Raw genomic sequence first — 15,540 nt, 5'->3', positions numbered from 1 at the left:
GTCCAGCAGAGCACTCATGTCCTTTGCCTCTTACAGCCATTGTGATCTGTAACCGCAAACTGGAGGCTCTATGTAACATTCATGAGAACATTCGTGTCAAGAGTGGGGCCTGGGATGAGAGTGGGGTATTTATCTATACCACAAGCAACCACATCAAATATGCTGTCACCACTGGGTAAGTTGATTATCTGAGATACAGAATGGGAGAAAGTGGCTTCTTAAAATCACTGTCGTGTCTCAGGAGACATACTGAAGTCCTCCTTGAACTGTCTTCATGGAAAAGCTTTGTCTGGCATATATGTGCTAGGAGCATCAAAACATTCTTTTTTCAACTCTTTTAAAATTGTGAAATATGACACAAATATAGAAAATTACATAGGTTATAAATATATGAAATAGCAAATAGTTACATAATGAACATCTGTGTAACTGCTACCCAAGTCAAGAAATAGAACATTTCTGGCACCCCAGAAGCCCTTTGCCATGTGGTCCCTATTGATCACATCCCTCTCTCTTCCTCAAAGATAACATTCTGACTTTTATGATAATTTCTTTCTTGCTTTTCTTTGCAATTTTACCACCCAGTGTGTGTCTTAAAATAATGGTTTAATTTTGCCTGGTTTTGAACTTCATGTAAATTAAATCATGCTGAATGTATTATTTCATATTTTGCTTATTTTGCTCAATATATCGTTTGTAAGATTCATCCATGTTGTAGCTCTAGATTATTTGTTTCTGCTGTTGTATAGTATTCTATTATATAAATATGCTACAGTTTATCAGTTCTATTCTAGAGGGATAGTTGGGTGATTTCTAGGTTTTGTCTATTATAAATGATGTTCTTTTAAACATTCTTCCATGAATTCTGGTTCATATGCACATACATTTCTCTCTAGGGCAGAATTGCTAGGTCATAGAGCGTGCTTATCTTCACATTTGCTAGGTAATGTGAGAGTGGTTTTACCAATTTGCATGCCAACCAGTGTTGTATAAAAGTTTCTTTGCTTGTCACACTGGCCAGCACTTGGCCTTTGTCAGACTCATTTTTGTCTGGTGGATGTGCAATGTATCTTGTAATTTTACTTTGCTATTCTCTGATTCCCCAGGAGATTGGACAACTTTTTATTTAGCCATCCATCAGGATTTCCTCTTCTATGAATTCTGTTCAAGTCTTTTATCCTTTATTTAAATGAGTTATCCTTGTTCTTTTGTTATAGGAGTTCTTTATATATTTGAATATCAGTCCTTTATCAGGGCTATGTGTTGCAAATATTAATATCTCCTCCCATTCTATAGTATGTCTTTTGATTCTCTTTTGATATCCGTTAATGAACAGAAGTTCTTAGTTTAATGTAGTTGAGTTTATGAATCTTATTCTTTATGGATATCAGGTTTTGTGTCCTATTTAAGAAATCTTTGTTGACTCCAAGATAATAAAGGCATTCTTTTATATTTTCTTATGAAAACTTTATAGTTTTACCTTTTATATCTAGGTCTATAATCTACCTGAAGTTGATTTTTTTGTATGGTGTGAGGTGTCGTGAGCTCAGCTTTACTTTTTCCATAAGGACACTCAGTTTTGTACCAACATCATGTATCGAAAAAACCAGCCTTTCCCCATAGTTCTGCAGAGCCATCTTTGTGATATATGAATCACGTTTAAAAAAATGTAAGGATCTGTTTTTTGTTTTTGTTTTTTTATTTTTGGCTGCATTGGGTCTTTGTTGCTGCACGTGGGCTTTCTCTAGTTGCGGCGAGCGGGGGCTACTCTTCATTGCAGTGCGCGGGCTTCTCATTGCAGTGGCTTCTCTTGTTGCGGAGCACAGGCTCTAGGCACGCGGGCTTCAGTTGTTGTGGCACGTGGGCTCTAGAGTGCAGGCTCAGTAGTTGTGGCACATGGGCTTAGTTGCTCTGCAGCATGTGGGATCTTCCTGGACCAGGGATTGAACCCGTGTCCCCTGCATTGGCAGGCGGATTCTTAACTACTGTGCCACCAGTGAAGTCCCAAGAATCTGTTTTTTGTGGTCTGTCTCTGATTGAATTCTACACTGTCTTAAGTATTATAGTCTTGTAAGTCTTTACAACTGGTAAAGCAGTTCCACAAATCTTACCCACTTTGTTTTACATTTTTTTATGTTATTAGGCTATTTTCAAATTAGTTTTGCCTTGAAAAGGCATATTTTCAAGTAATTTTTTGTCTTGAAAAAGTATAAATTTTAGATTAGCTTGTGAAATTCCATGCCAAAAACAAAAAAAGACAAACGAGAGTTCCTGGGCCCTGGTCGAGGAACTAAGATCATTTTTTTTTTTTTTAAAAGTTGATTTTTCTCTCTCTCTTTTGTTTTTAATTAATTAATTTATTTTTGGCTGCGTTGGGTCTTCGTTGCTGCATGCAGGCTTTCTCTAATTGCAGTGAGGGGGGCACTACTCTTCGTTGCAGTGCATGGGCTTCTCATTGCAGTGGCTTCTCTTGTTGAGGAACATGGGCTCTAGGCGCATGGGCTTCACTAGTTGTGGCACACAGGCTCAGTAGTTGTGGCGCACGGGCTTAGTTGCTCCATGGCACGTGGGATCTTCCCAGACCAGGGCTCGAACCTGTGTCCCCTGCATTGGCAGGGGGATTCTTAACCACTGCGCCACGAGCGAAGCCCCGGGAGCTAAGATCTTGCAAGCCTCACGGCATGGCAAAAAAACCCCAAAAAAACAGAAAGCAAAAAACCCTATTGTGATTTCAGTTGGGATTGTGAATCTGTATGTGATTTGGGGATTTTGGGTGTAATTGTTATCTTTACAATATTAAGTTTCCTAATTTGTGAACATGATATAGTAGTTCTTCATTTATTTAGGGCTTCTGAAACATCTTTAAATAAAGCTTTATAATTTTATCCATAGAGATTTTGCATTTTCTTTGGTTAGATTTATTCTTAGGCACTTGATAGTTTTTAATGCTATTTATAAATGTATAGTATCCATTTAAAAATTCAATTTTATAATTTTTCCTGATATTTAGAAATACAACTAAGTTGTTTTGGGGGTTTTTTGTTTTGTTTTGTTTTGTTTTGTTTTTTGCGGTACACAGGCCTCTCACTGCTGTGGCCTCTCCCGTTGCGGAGCACAGGCTCTGGACACGCAGGCTCAGCGGCCATGGCCCACGGGCCTAGCCGCTCCGCCGCATGTGGGATCCTCCCGAACCGGGGCATGAACCCGTGTCTCCTGCATTGGCAGGCGGACTCTCAACCACTGCGCCACCAGGGAAGCCCCATAACTAAGTTTTAAATTAATTTTATCTCAGAGACCTTGCTAGACTCTTATTAATTCTATTAATTTATTTATATTTTCTTTTCAAATACTCATAGCATCTGTAGGTAATGACACTTTTGTTTCTTCTTTCCAGCACTTATTCTTTTTTTTTTAGCGCTTATTCTTTTATGTATTTTTCTTGTCTTACAGCACTGACCAAGATCTCCAGCACAGTGCTGAATAAACACGGTGATAGCAAACTTTCTTGTCTTGTTCCCAATTTACAGTGTCACTTTTCAGTGTATTGGCATTATGTAAGCTTGCTGTAGATTTTTTTATAGATACTTTTTATCTACTGAGGAATTTCTTCGCTATATCTCAAATGAATATTGAATTTTTTTAAACCCCTTTTCTGCATATATTGAGGTAGTCATGCAGTTTTTCTCCTTTTGTTGATTAATGTAGTGAATTAAATTGATTTTTTTTAAAATGTTAGACCAACATTGTATTCCTTATACAAATCTGACTTGGTCATGATGTTTTACCCTCTTCAAATATTGCTTGTTTCAGTCTGCTAATATTTTGTTTAGGATTTTGCATCTTTGTATATATATGTGTGTGAGATTGCCCTGTGATTTCCCTTTTCCTTTCTGTCCTTGTCAGGCTTTGGTATTGAGGTAGTGCTAATTTCATAAAATAAGCAAAATAATATACTTTATTCATCTGTTCTCTCATTGAGTTTGTATAAGATTGGAATTAATTCTTCCTTGAATGGTAGGTAGAATTTGCCAGTGTAGTCATTCAGGCCTGGTACTTATAGGAGGATTTGAAAATATGATTCAATTAATTTTATGTAATAATTACAGGACTGTAGGAGTTTTCTGTTTCTTTTTAGTCAATTTTGGTAAATTTTACTCTTCTGGGAATTTGATCATTTAAAAACATTTATGCATATCCTCATTCTGCAAGATCTATAGTGATATCCCTTTTTGCATCCCTATTATTGCCATTTCATCCTCTTTTTCTTTTTTTTTTAAAGAAACTTATTTATTTTGTTTATTTATTTTTCGCTGTGTTGGGTCTTCGTTGCTGCACGCAGGCTTTCTCTAGTTGCAGCAAGTGGGGACTACTCTTTGTTGCAGTGCATGGGCTTCTCATTGCAGTAGCTTCTCTTGTTGCAGAACACGGGCTCTAGGCACACGGGCTTCAGTAGTCGCAGTGTGTGGGCTCAGTAGTTGTGGCTCGCGGGCTCTAGAGCGCAGGCTCAGTAGTCGTGGTACACGGGCTTAGTTGCTCCGCAGCATGTGGGATCTTCCTGGACCAGGGCTCAAACCCGTGTCCCCTGCATTGGCAGGCGGATTCTTAACCACTCTACCACCAGGGAAGTTCCCATCCTTTTTTTCTTAATTAGCTTCATGAGAGGTTTATCAGTTTTACCCAGCTTTTGCCTTTATTGAACTTCTCTATTGTACTTCTGTTTTCTATTTCTTAATTTGTACTATTGACTTTATTTTTTGCTTCTAAGTACACTCTTTGTTTTAACTTTAGAAAGAACCATAAGGGCTTCCCTGGTGGCGCAGTGGTTGAGAGTCTGCCTGCCAATGCAGGGGACACGGGTTTGTGCACTGGTCTGGGAAGATCCCATGTGCCGCAGAGCGGCTGGGCCCGTGAGCCATGGCCGCCGAGCCTGCGCGTCCAGAGCCTGTGCTCCACAACAGGAGAGGCCACAACAGTGAGAGGCCCACGTACCACAAAAAAAAAAAAAAAAAGAACCATACAGTTTTTGAGTTGGATGCTTACTAATTTTTAGTCTTTCTCCTAATATTAAGCATGTAGACCTCATTAATTTTCAGTCTTTCTTCTAATATAGTATATGCACTTAACACTATAAATTGTCCATCAAGTATTGTGTTAGCTATAGCCACAAGTTTTAATCTGTAAACTTTTAATTTTTATTCAGTTTAAAATATTATGTGCTGGGCTTCCCTGGTGGCACAGTGGATGGGTGTCCGCGGGTTCGTGCCCCGGTCCGGGGGGATCCCATGTGCCGCGGAGTGGCTGGGCCCGTGAGCCATGGCCACTGGGCCTGCGCATCTAGAGCCTGTGCTCTGCAGTGGGAGGGAACACAGCAGTGAGAGGCCCGTGTACCGCAAAAAAATATATATATATTATGTGCTTTGCATCATTTCTTTGTACATCAGAAGTCTTCACATCTACCTCTCTTCCACTTTCACTTATAACTTATAAGGAAGGATTTAACTGTTCATAGTGGCCTAGTGATTATATATCAGAACTTAAGATTTAACTTTTAGGTCTGGTTCTGATACCTGTGTCTGTTAGATCCTAGAGTACTAGCTTATAAAGAGAAATCATACCATCTGCCCCATCTTTTCCCACTTCATACAAGAGAATAAAATAAATTAATTTGGTTCTGCTCTTTTTTGAATCACTTCCTATCTATACTATTGTTTAAATGGCACTTGACAAAAGGGTAAAGAGAAGATAAAAGGCTGGGTCCTAGGCTTGTTTTATTTCTTTACAGGCTGGATTTACTCTTTTTTTTTTTTTTTTTTTTTTTTGCACTATGCGGGCCTCTCACTGTTGTGGCCTCTCCCTCCGGACGCACAGGCCCAGCGGCCATGGCTCACAGGCCCAGCTGCTCCGCAGCATGTGGGATCTTCCCAGACCGGGGCACGAACCCGTATCCCCTGCATTGGCAGGCGAACTCTCAACCACTGTGCCACCAGGGAAGCCCTACAGGCTGGATTTACTCTTACACTGACTTAAAGCTGTGCTCTCTAACTCTTATTCTTAGGGACTATGGGATCATCCGAACTCTGGATTTACCTATCTATGTCACACGGGTGAAGGGCAACAATGTATATTGCCTAGACAGAGAGTGTCGTCCTCGGGTGCTCACCATTGATCCAACTGAGTTCAAGTTCAAGCTGGCCCTGATCAACAGAAAATATGATGAGGTATGAAATGAGGAAGCATATTAGGAGTATTGAGAAGGGCAGCACTCCTTTTTTCCTATAAGTGATCTCTATTTCCTGCCCTAACCCTCCCCAAATGTCTAGGTACTACACATGGTAAGGAACGCCAAACTTGTAGGCCAGTCTATCATTGCGTATCTCCAGAAGAAGGGATATCCTGAAGTGGCACTGCACTTCGTCAAAGATGAGAAAACTCGCTTTAGTCTTGCACTGGAGTGTGGAAATATTGAGGTGAGAGAAGTATGGTTATAAGCCCCATATTGTTGTAGAGGAGGTGAGAGGGTTAGGGTGGCATTGGGAAGACATTATTCTGGGCTTGCTTCTTCAGCCAATATAATGGAATTTAGAATTTTTTTAGTTGTTAGATTGAGCTATCTTCCTGTTGCTGTTTGGCCATCTTTGCTTCTGCCCCAGCATTTCTATTGTTGTTGTCGCTCTGAGTTAGTCTGAATTCAGTAACTTTTAGAACAGAACCAAGATAGCATAGAATTTGGAAAATTTCATTATTTCCTTGACATTTGACTTGCTAACTGGCGGCTTAGATGAAGGAGTACTTATTAAATGTTGAGGCCTAGAGTCTATAGGCATTATTTTTAAATGGGGAGAAGCCTAAGGAAAATTGACTTTCTTACTTCTGAACTTCCTTCTTATTTCTTCTGAGGAGCCCCTGTGGATCTTCAAACCTGGCAAATGGGAAATATGATAGCTAAGCAAGAATTGGCCTTATGGAATCAGCAACTGCTAGAAGATGATTTTGTTGTAAAAGTAAATTTCTGAGGAGGAGGATAATGTGATGTGATTCTTCTATCCATGGATCCTAAGGGATCTTATTTGTTGATTGAATTTTCAGTACTATTAGATTGAAAACAAAGCTAGGAGGATTGAAAGTGTAAAGAGTTCCTTGGGAGATTTACTTAGAGACAGACGTTTTGACTGTAGTCCCTGGTTTTGAGTCACAATAACCTCCAACCTGTTAATTCTAACTCTGGGGATTCTTTAGATTGCTCTGGAAGCAGCCAAAGCACTGGATGACAAGAATTGCTGGGAAAAGCTGGGAGAAGTGGCCTTACTACAGGGGAACCACCAGATTGTGGAAATGTGTTATCAGCGCACCAAAAACTTTGACAAACTTTCCTTCTTGTACCTTATCACTGGCAATCTAGAGAAACTTCGCAAGATGATGAAAATTGGTGAGACCCCAGAAACTAAGGATGGGAAAAGGGGTCCTTGGGGGAAGGAAGAAGGCAAATAGAGGCAAGAGAGAACTTGAGAGAGAAGACCTAACTTGGTGTCTCTTATTGACTTGGTGCAGCTGAGATCCGAAAGGACATGAGTGGCCATTATCAGAATGCCCTCTACCTGGGAGACGTGTCAGAGCGGGTACGGATCCTGAAGAACTGTGGGCAAAGTAAGTATCCAGGACTCACTTCCTTTGGGGCCTTAGGAAGTATTTTCTCTTTATGGTGAGTTATTCATATGTAGTAGTGAGGGATTTCCCTTCATTGCACATTTTTTCAAGACTGCATGCTCCTACCATGCTCAGAGACTTTCTTCAAAGCCAAATGGAGGGACAGCCAGAAAATATAGTTTGGCTAGGCACTCTTAGGAAAATAGTTAATATCTTGGGGGAAATGGGTTTTAAAAGGTCCTGGAGCAGATACCGTAGTAAATGTGGTTGGTTGAATGCCATTAGAGTTTTATTGTTTTACTTCAAATCTGGAGGTTTCGCCCATTTATTTATTCATTTTATATTTAAGGGGTATTTTTTGAGAACCCACTGTATACCAAGCATTATACTAGCACTTGAGATACCTTAGGGAATAAGACAGGAGAAAGATGTGGTGTGGACCAATGTGCTAGCTGTGAATGGGTGAGCAATGGTCAGATTCGGCATATATTTTAAAGGTAGAACCAACGTGATTTGTCGAAGGGGACTGGTTGGGGGGATGTGAGAGAGAGCAGACTGGGATGAGTCCAAGGTTCTTGTTAACACTGATGATAGATCTTAAGGATAAGCAACTGTTTTAGTTATTTATTGCTATATAACAAATTACCCAAAACTTAGTAGTTTAAAACAACAAATGTTGATTATCTCAGTTTGCAGCATGACTTAGCTGGGTGCCTCTGGCTCAGTGTCTCTCATGAGGCTGCAGTCAAGGTGTTGGCCAAGGCTGCAGACATTTCAAGGCTCAAGTAGGGGAGGATCCACTCCCACATTTGCTCTGTGGCTGTGGGCAGTCCTCAGGTCCTCACTGGCTATTGGCTGGGAGACCTCAGTTTTCTGCTCTGTAGTCTTTTCCATAGGGCAGTTCACAGTATGGCAGTTGGTTTCCCTTAGAGCAAATGAGGGCACCCAAGATGGAAGCCATAGTCTTTGTATCCTAATCTCAGAAGTGACATCCCATCATTTCTCCCACATACTGTTCATTAGAAGCGAGTCAATAGATCCAGCCCACACTGAAGGGAAGGACTTATGCAGGGACTTGACCAGGAGGCAGACATCAGGACACCAGTATTCACTTGGAAATGTACCTATACCACAAAGTCTGTTTTCTTAACAGAGTCACTGGCCTATCTCACAGCTGCTACCCATGGTTTAGATGAAGAAGCTGAGAGCCTGAAGGAGACATTTGACCCAGAGAAGGAGGCAGTGAGTCTTTATTTACATAAGTATCTCTGATTACAGGATTAACTCTGAGATCTTGGGACTATTTAAACCTACAAATGTTACTCCCCACCTGGTTACCAGGAGAGGCAGAGAAACAAATGAGATCAAAGGAGGCTCCATAACCTTCCCTAGATGGTTCCTGAGAGCTGTTTGCTTTTAACCTTCTATCTTTCAGATCCCAGACATTGACCCTAATGCCAAGCTGCTTCAGCCACCTGCACCTATCATGCCATTGGATACCAATTGGCCCTTATTGACTGTATCTAAAGGGTTCTTTGAAGGCTCCATTGCCAGCAAGGGTAAGTGCCCACTTCTTCCATAGCATTTTTGTTGTGTGCTTGTTTTCTGAAAAGCTATCCTAGAGAGTACCATTAACTATTCTATCCTTTTCCTCTCTCCTTTTTTCTGTGTGATGCCTCATGCAACACTGAGATGCCAATTAAAGTTAAAGTCTTTTAAAAACTAAATAAAAGCATTATGGCATCATTAAAATTTGGAAGATAGGAGGGAAAAAGAGAGATGTTTCTTAGTCCATGGCTCTAACAACCACTGTTAACATTTTGGTGTATTTTCTTAGATTTTACCATATATGTAGTCATACTCTCCATTCTGTGTTTTATCATTCATGACATACAATCTTAAGGTATAACTCAGCTACCTCAATTCTGTCACGTGGGTATACCCACTACCACTCCCACCCTTACACTCCTGTTTTCTCGGCTATGTCTACTAGTTTGTTTCTCCCAGCTGAGAGCCTAACTAGACCCTTGGGCATTTCGTGCCCAGTCCTGCTCTTTCTTCCATATCCTCTCATCTAGCCTTTGTCCTCATGCCCTGTACACACTGTAGTGGTGGTAACTTAGCAAAGATCTCAGCAAGAAATGCCAAGAGTTGGCACCAAAGGCTGGTTAGTAAGAAATTGTTTGAGGCAGTTTTTGGTAGCAGGAAGGCCAGTTGTTTTCATCTCTCTTCTATTCCCTCTCTCTGTGAAACCTATGCTAACCAGGTTAGCATAATATAGATATCACAAAAATAAACAAAAACAGTAAGTGGACACAACATTGGCACCTGCTTCTGTAAGGATGCAACAGTTTGCCTGCAGAGGAGGCCATATCTTAGACTTAGCTGGCTGTAACCAGCTCCTCCTTTCTGTTCCTTCCCTCTGTAGGGAAGGGAGGAGCACTGGCTGCTGACATTGACATTGACACCGTTGGTACTGAGGGCTGGGGAGAGGATGCGGAGCTGCAGCTGGACGAAGGTATGCATGTTCTTCTAGGAGTGTTCTGGGCAGATGGGCTCCCTGGAGTGGGACTGGGTTGTGGGGCAGTTCTGCAGGGTGCTGGACCATAGGACCAACAAGGATCCCAGTGTTTTTCTTTCCTTTGGCTAAAATTGTGTCACTTTGAGAATCTATGTTGAGCCTGGATTTTCCTTACAGATGGGTTTGTGGAGGCTACAGAAGGTTTGGGGGATGATGCTCTTGGCAAGGGACAGGAAGAAGGAGGTGGCTGGGACGTGGAAGAAGATCTGGAGCTTCCTCCTGAGCTGGTATGTGGAATTTTCACCCTTGTAAGGTTCTCTCCATTTCTCCCTGTGGAGGCCGGTGGCCTTATCACCCCCCCAACACCTGTCCTGAGGTCCCTGAACGGGAGGGGGTCTGGATCCTCCTAGTCTGATGCTTAACTCCCATTTGAAAGAAAGAATAATAAGATTAACTAGGGTAGTGCCAGTGTCATCTTATGAAAAGGCAGCAAGCTTTTTTGCCTGATTGGCGCTTTTGGTGTATCGTTTTGTTACTGGGAAAGCTTCTCCTATTTTGAGAGTCATCTTCCACAACCACCACCCCTCTTCCCCAACAGAGGCTGGGAATAAGGTAGAGTTGTGTTTAGATTTATCAAGGCAAATTGCTTGAATGGCTTAAAAAATGACTCACTCTTTATTTTTCCCCTAGGATATACCCCCTGGTGTAGCTGGTGGGGCTGAGGATGGGTTCTTTGTGCCCCCCACTAAGGGAACCAGCCCAACTCAGGTAAGCAGGGAAACAGTCCTGTAGGGATAAGTGTTTCTGAGCTGGCTATACTTGATTAATGTGTAAAGAATATCGACACTCTTCTATTACAGATATAGAGTAGGACTGTTGGGAAGAGAAAGACCAAAATTTCACTTATCTTGGGTTTTCTGTTTCTTGTTAGATCTGGTGCAATAACTCTCAGCTTCCAGTTGATCACATCCTGGCAGGCTCTTTTGAAACAGCCATGCGGGTAAGTCTTAAAGCTACCTTGGCTTTTGTTGAGTGTGCCTTGCCTACGGTCCCAGGGGGATGATTGATTCATCTTAACCAAATGGAAATTATTATACCCACAAGGGCAGAGGTGTATATTTAACGTGGAAGTCTTTGGTCTTGCCTAAGGAAACTTGCCTCATAAGGCCTTCCTCTTACGTGCTTTCAGTCTGGCTTAGTAATCTCGTAAGGTGGATTCTTCCAGCCATCTTCCACCCATTTATAGCGTGCTTTCTGGCTCACATCAGTGAAGTGAGCACCCCTTAATGAACAGGTGTAGTTTTTGAACACTAAGCCATCTGCTATCGTAGCAATAACAAAAACAACCACAACTGCAACAGCCACTAACATTCAGTGTTGACTGTGTGCCAGGCATTATCATAAATGCTTTATGGGTATTATTAAATGAGGTAGATCCTATAATTAAATATAATTTACTGATGAGGAAACAAGTACAGAGAAGTTAAGTACCTTGCCCACTGTCAACTAGTTTTTAAGTAGCAGAGCCCAAATCTTATGTTTCTTTCCTCTTGTATTCCAGCTCCTTCATGACCAAGTAGGGGTAACCCAGTTTGGCCCCTACAAGCAACTGTTCCTGCAGACCTATGCCCGAGGCCGTACCACCTATCAGGCTCTGCCCTGCCTGCCCTCCATGTATGGCTACCCTAATCGCAATTGGTAAGGTCCCTTGCTGCTGGCTTCTCTCTGTTCCAACTTAGGGTAGATATTTCAGATGGTAACCTCAGAGACAGAATTGTCCCAGAGCTGAGGTTTCCTAGTAGGAAAAGATCTTTGGCTTGGCACTCTGTCAGGTTTGGTTTACACCTGCTGCATCCATTTCCCTAGTTTCTTTCTCAGTAGGGTGTTGTGATCATGTTGCCGGAAGAAGAGGTTAAGTCCTAGTGGGCCCCTGATCATCCTGTCTTCTTTCCCTTTCAGGAAGGATGCAGGGCTGAAGAATGGTGTACCAGCTGTGGGTCTGAAGCTTAATGACCTCATCCAACGGTTGCAACTGTGCTACCAGCTCACCACAGTGGGCAAGTTTGAGGAGGCTGTGGAAAAATTCCGTTCCATTTTACTCAGTGTGCCACTTCTTGTTGTGGACAATAAACAGGAGACTGCAGAGGTAAGAGCAGTCATAGTGTCATAGTCATACTTGTCATAGTGCTGGGCACCCCCACCTTCTTGCCTCTGTACCATGACCTTCTTTTGCCCCCTCTCCAGGCTCAGCAGCTCATCACCATTTGCCGTGAGTACATTGTGGGTTTGTCCATGGAGATAGAAAGGAAGAAGCTGCCCAAAGAGTCTCTAGAACAGCAGAAGCGCATCTGTGAGGTAAGACCTCTGGGCCTCTAAGCAGTACAGAGGCGTCTTCCCTTTTACCCACTATTAGGTCTGAATTCTTTAGGTCTCAATATGGGGAGTAAGAGAAATTTGGGCCCATTTCTGTGAGGAAAGGATATATTTCTCCACCTGTCTTCCTCATCTCATCAGCCCTCCATAACTAGGAGGCAGAAGATTTCTCTGCTTTATAGCCAGTCCTGTTTTTATTTGGTTGTTTTGCTGTGTTTCTAATGCATATGTGACCCCTTATAAATGACCTATCCCAGCTTTAGCATCAGCATGGCATGTGTTCCTCCTTCTGTCCACCAGATGGCAGCCTATTTCACCCACTCAAACCTGCAGCCAGTGCACATGATCCTGGTGCTGCGTACAGCCCTCAACCTCTTCTTCAAGCTCAAGAACTTTAAGACTGCTGCCACCTTTGCTCGGCGCCTGTTGGAACTCGGGCCCAAGCCAGAGGTGGCTCAACAGGTATATGGGAACTCCTTTAGTGAGCGTAGGGGAACTAGATCTGCTCTTACGTGGAGGGAGTCGAAGACCAAGGTCCTTGTCTCTGAAACAAAGTGCTGTATAACAGCATTCAACAAAAAGAGCCAACAAAATACCATCCTCTACTTACTGGCATGGGGACCTCCTTTTGTTCCTGGAAACTGAACTAATATCTTACTCAGACATGGCACCACTGTGAGAGTGTGACCTGCAATATGGAACAGGTCCTCTGTACCTGAAAATCAACCCAGTCCTGTCCTTAAGTTCTAGATTTCCCCTCACCACCACCACTAGCCTCCATATACATGTCCCATGACTTGTGTTTTCCAAAAGTTTTCTATTTGTGCAGTGAAAGCCAGTTTTAACCCTTTCAGGGCTAACCCTGAGAATTCTCAGACTTAGTGGAGGAGTATGGGTCTAGATCCATGGAGCCACTTTGGGATAGAGAAGGAGAAAGCCTGATACAACAGGAATGGCAACTGTTAGCCCTTCACATATGACCTATACAGAGGACGTGTTCTGTATTCATTCAGTACAATTGCATCTACATCAAAGAAACTACTAAACTATGGTGATGAGATCATTTGAGTTGTGGTGTGCAGCTTTCAGTCCTTGTAAATAAAATATTCCTTCACTCTTTTAGACCCGCAAAATCCTGTCTGCCTGTGAGAAGAACCCCACAGATGCCTACCAGCTCAATTATGACATGCACAACCCTTTTGACATCTGTGCTGCATCTTATCGGCCCATCTACCGTGGAAAGCCAGTGGAGAAATGTCCACTCAGTGGGGCCTGCTATTCGCCTGAGTTCAAGGGTCAGATCTGCAGGGTCACTACAGTAAGTACTGTCCTTGAGAAATACATCTAGAATTCTGTCTTGAGGGAAGGACCAACTAGCATGTTGGTCCTTTTTGTCTCCTGTATTTCCCCCTCACACCTTGAGGCAGTGACACTGGAGGAGGGTAGAACTTCCCACTGCTCCTTCCAGTCAGTAACAATAACAAACCACTCTACTGTGCTCATTGAGGTGTGGAGGGAGTAGGCTTTCTAGGCTTCTCACCTTCACAAATCCCTAACTTTCTTCTATTTCTTCTTCCATAGGTGACAGAGATTGGCAAAGATGTGATTGGTTTAAGGATCAGCCCTCTGCAGTTTCGCTAAGGCCTGCTTCATGTGTGTAGGGTTAAGCACCGTGTTTTCCCGCAGACAGTTAGTCTTTATATCCTTCTAACTCCTTCTTCCTCAACTACCCTTCATATTATTGATGTTTAGCTCTCTCTACCCTAAAACCTAATGTCCTTTTCTCTTCTTCTATGGCTAATCAAAATGTCTAAACCTGACCTTTTTTTTTTTTTTGCCTCTGAGGACCTCTCATCTCAAGGTAACTACAGTTGTGGTCACGATTGGCCTTGCCTTCCCAGCTTAGATCTTTCAAAGAACATTTGTGATGAACATTTGTGAAATAAATTCCTGCTATATTTATTCCTTCCCTCCCCACCACCTTTGTGTACTTTTTGTTAGAAAGGAATGAGATGTAATAAATAAGATAGCATCTTTTACTCAGTCATAACAAGCTGTCAGCCATCCCCGTTTTCCTTGGGCATTTAAACTCCGAGGCAGATATCCTCTGTGTGGCCAGAAACTTAAAATCTGAGAAGAAACTATTTGATTTTCCAGAAATGGACATCACTTTTTGTTGACTTGTTCTTTACAAAGATTGTTCTTGTATTTTGTTTCTCACACTAAATAAATAAATTTCTACAAGAGTTTTGTGGCTTGCCATTTGTTTCCTGGATACTGTCATATTCCTACTTACTCCATGTAGCTGCCCCATCAAAGCAGATACCTTTCCTTCAATAATTATTTTTAATTACAAAGGTAATAAATACCTATATGTTTTTTAAAGTACATATTTTTCATAGGATGTAGTGAATTGCTGTGAGAATGGTAGAAAGCACGTAGTTCCCCTATTCCATTATTGACTGCAACCTTCCATCTATTGCTAATTATAGAGTGTATACATTGAGCACCTGCCATGTACTTGGTACTGTTCTAGATGTTTTATGTGATATATATGTGATTAATTAGTAATACATTGTATATAGTACAGCAATTACAATGGCAATACAGAATTTTGCTTGTCATGTACTAAGATTAATTCCATAGAGTGATGTACTGTGCCTTTGATTAAAATATATACTTTTTTTCATTTTAAATTCATGTTTTCAATAAACAATACATTCATATAGTTCAGAAATCAGTAAATGTAAAAAGCTATTCTGTAACATCTTCCTCCCACCTTTTTCGTCAGCCACCTAGTTCCTATCGCCTTCCCCAAAACAGGTAACTGCCATTGTTAACTTCCTTATATCCTGCCAGAGATTTTTTGATGTATAAACAAGCAGTTATGAATATGTTCTTCCCTATCCCCCTGTTATACCTAAATGGAAGCATACTAATGATTTTAAGTTGCCTTGTTATTCATGGATATGTGAGTTATTTCCATTCTTTGGATATTATAT

General features: G+C 41.7%; 1 protein-coding gene across 2 annotated transcripts in view; it reads left to right on the top strand.

The window, feature by feature from the left end:
* The window catches only part of COPA (COPI coat complex subunit alpha), a 50,808-nt gene extending 36,024 nt beyond the window's left edge, over positions 1-14,784 (top strand). Inside the window, exons 17-33 of one of the 2 annotated variants that reach the window (XM_067728327.1) lie at positions 37-175; positions 6,056-6,218; positions 6,321-6,467; positions 7,237-7,426; positions 7,549-7,644; positions 8,798-8,886; positions 9,080-9,203; positions 10,073-10,162; positions 10,343-10,452; positions 10,856-10,933; positions 11,097-11,165; positions 11,727-11,863; positions 12,125-12,311; positions 12,410-12,520; positions 12,839-13,000; positions 13,662-13,856; positions 14,120-14,784. In XM_067728327.1, coding sequence (XP_067584428.1) covers positions 37-175; positions 6,056-6,218; positions 6,321-6,467; positions 7,237-7,426; positions 7,549-7,644; positions 8,798-8,886; positions 9,080-9,203; positions 10,073-10,162; positions 10,343-10,452; positions 10,856-10,933; positions 11,097-11,165; positions 11,727-11,863; positions 12,125-12,311; positions 12,410-12,520; positions 12,839-13,000; positions 13,662-13,856; positions 14,120-14,179 — 2,147 coding nt within the window. In that variant the 3' untranslated portion in view covers positions 14,180-14,784. Of the gene's footprint in view, positions 1-9; positions 176-6,055; positions 6,219-6,320; positions 6,468-7,236; positions 7,427-7,548; positions 7,645-8,797; positions 8,887-9,079; positions 9,204-10,072; positions 10,163-10,342; positions 10,453-10,855; positions 10,934-11,096; positions 11,166-11,726; positions 11,864-12,124; positions 12,312-12,409; positions 12,521-12,838; positions 13,001-13,661; positions 13,857-14,119 lie in introns of both variants that reach the window. The other variant, XM_067728326.1, reaches the window with a different exon arrangement.
* Positions 14,785-15,540: the final 756 nt, after the last annotated feature.

The sequence above is a fragment of the Pseudorca crassidens genome, chromosome 2, assembly GCF_039906515.1.
Source record: "Pseudorca crassidens isolate mPseCra1 chromosome 2, mPseCra1.hap1, whole genome shotgun sequence".
Classification (NCBI taxonomy): Eukaryota; Metazoa; Chordata; class Mammalia; order Artiodactyla; family Delphinidae; genus Pseudorca; species Pseudorca crassidens.
The sequence above is the reverse complement of the archived record's forward strand: the minus strand, read 5'-3'. Positions and strand labels throughout refer to the sequence as shown.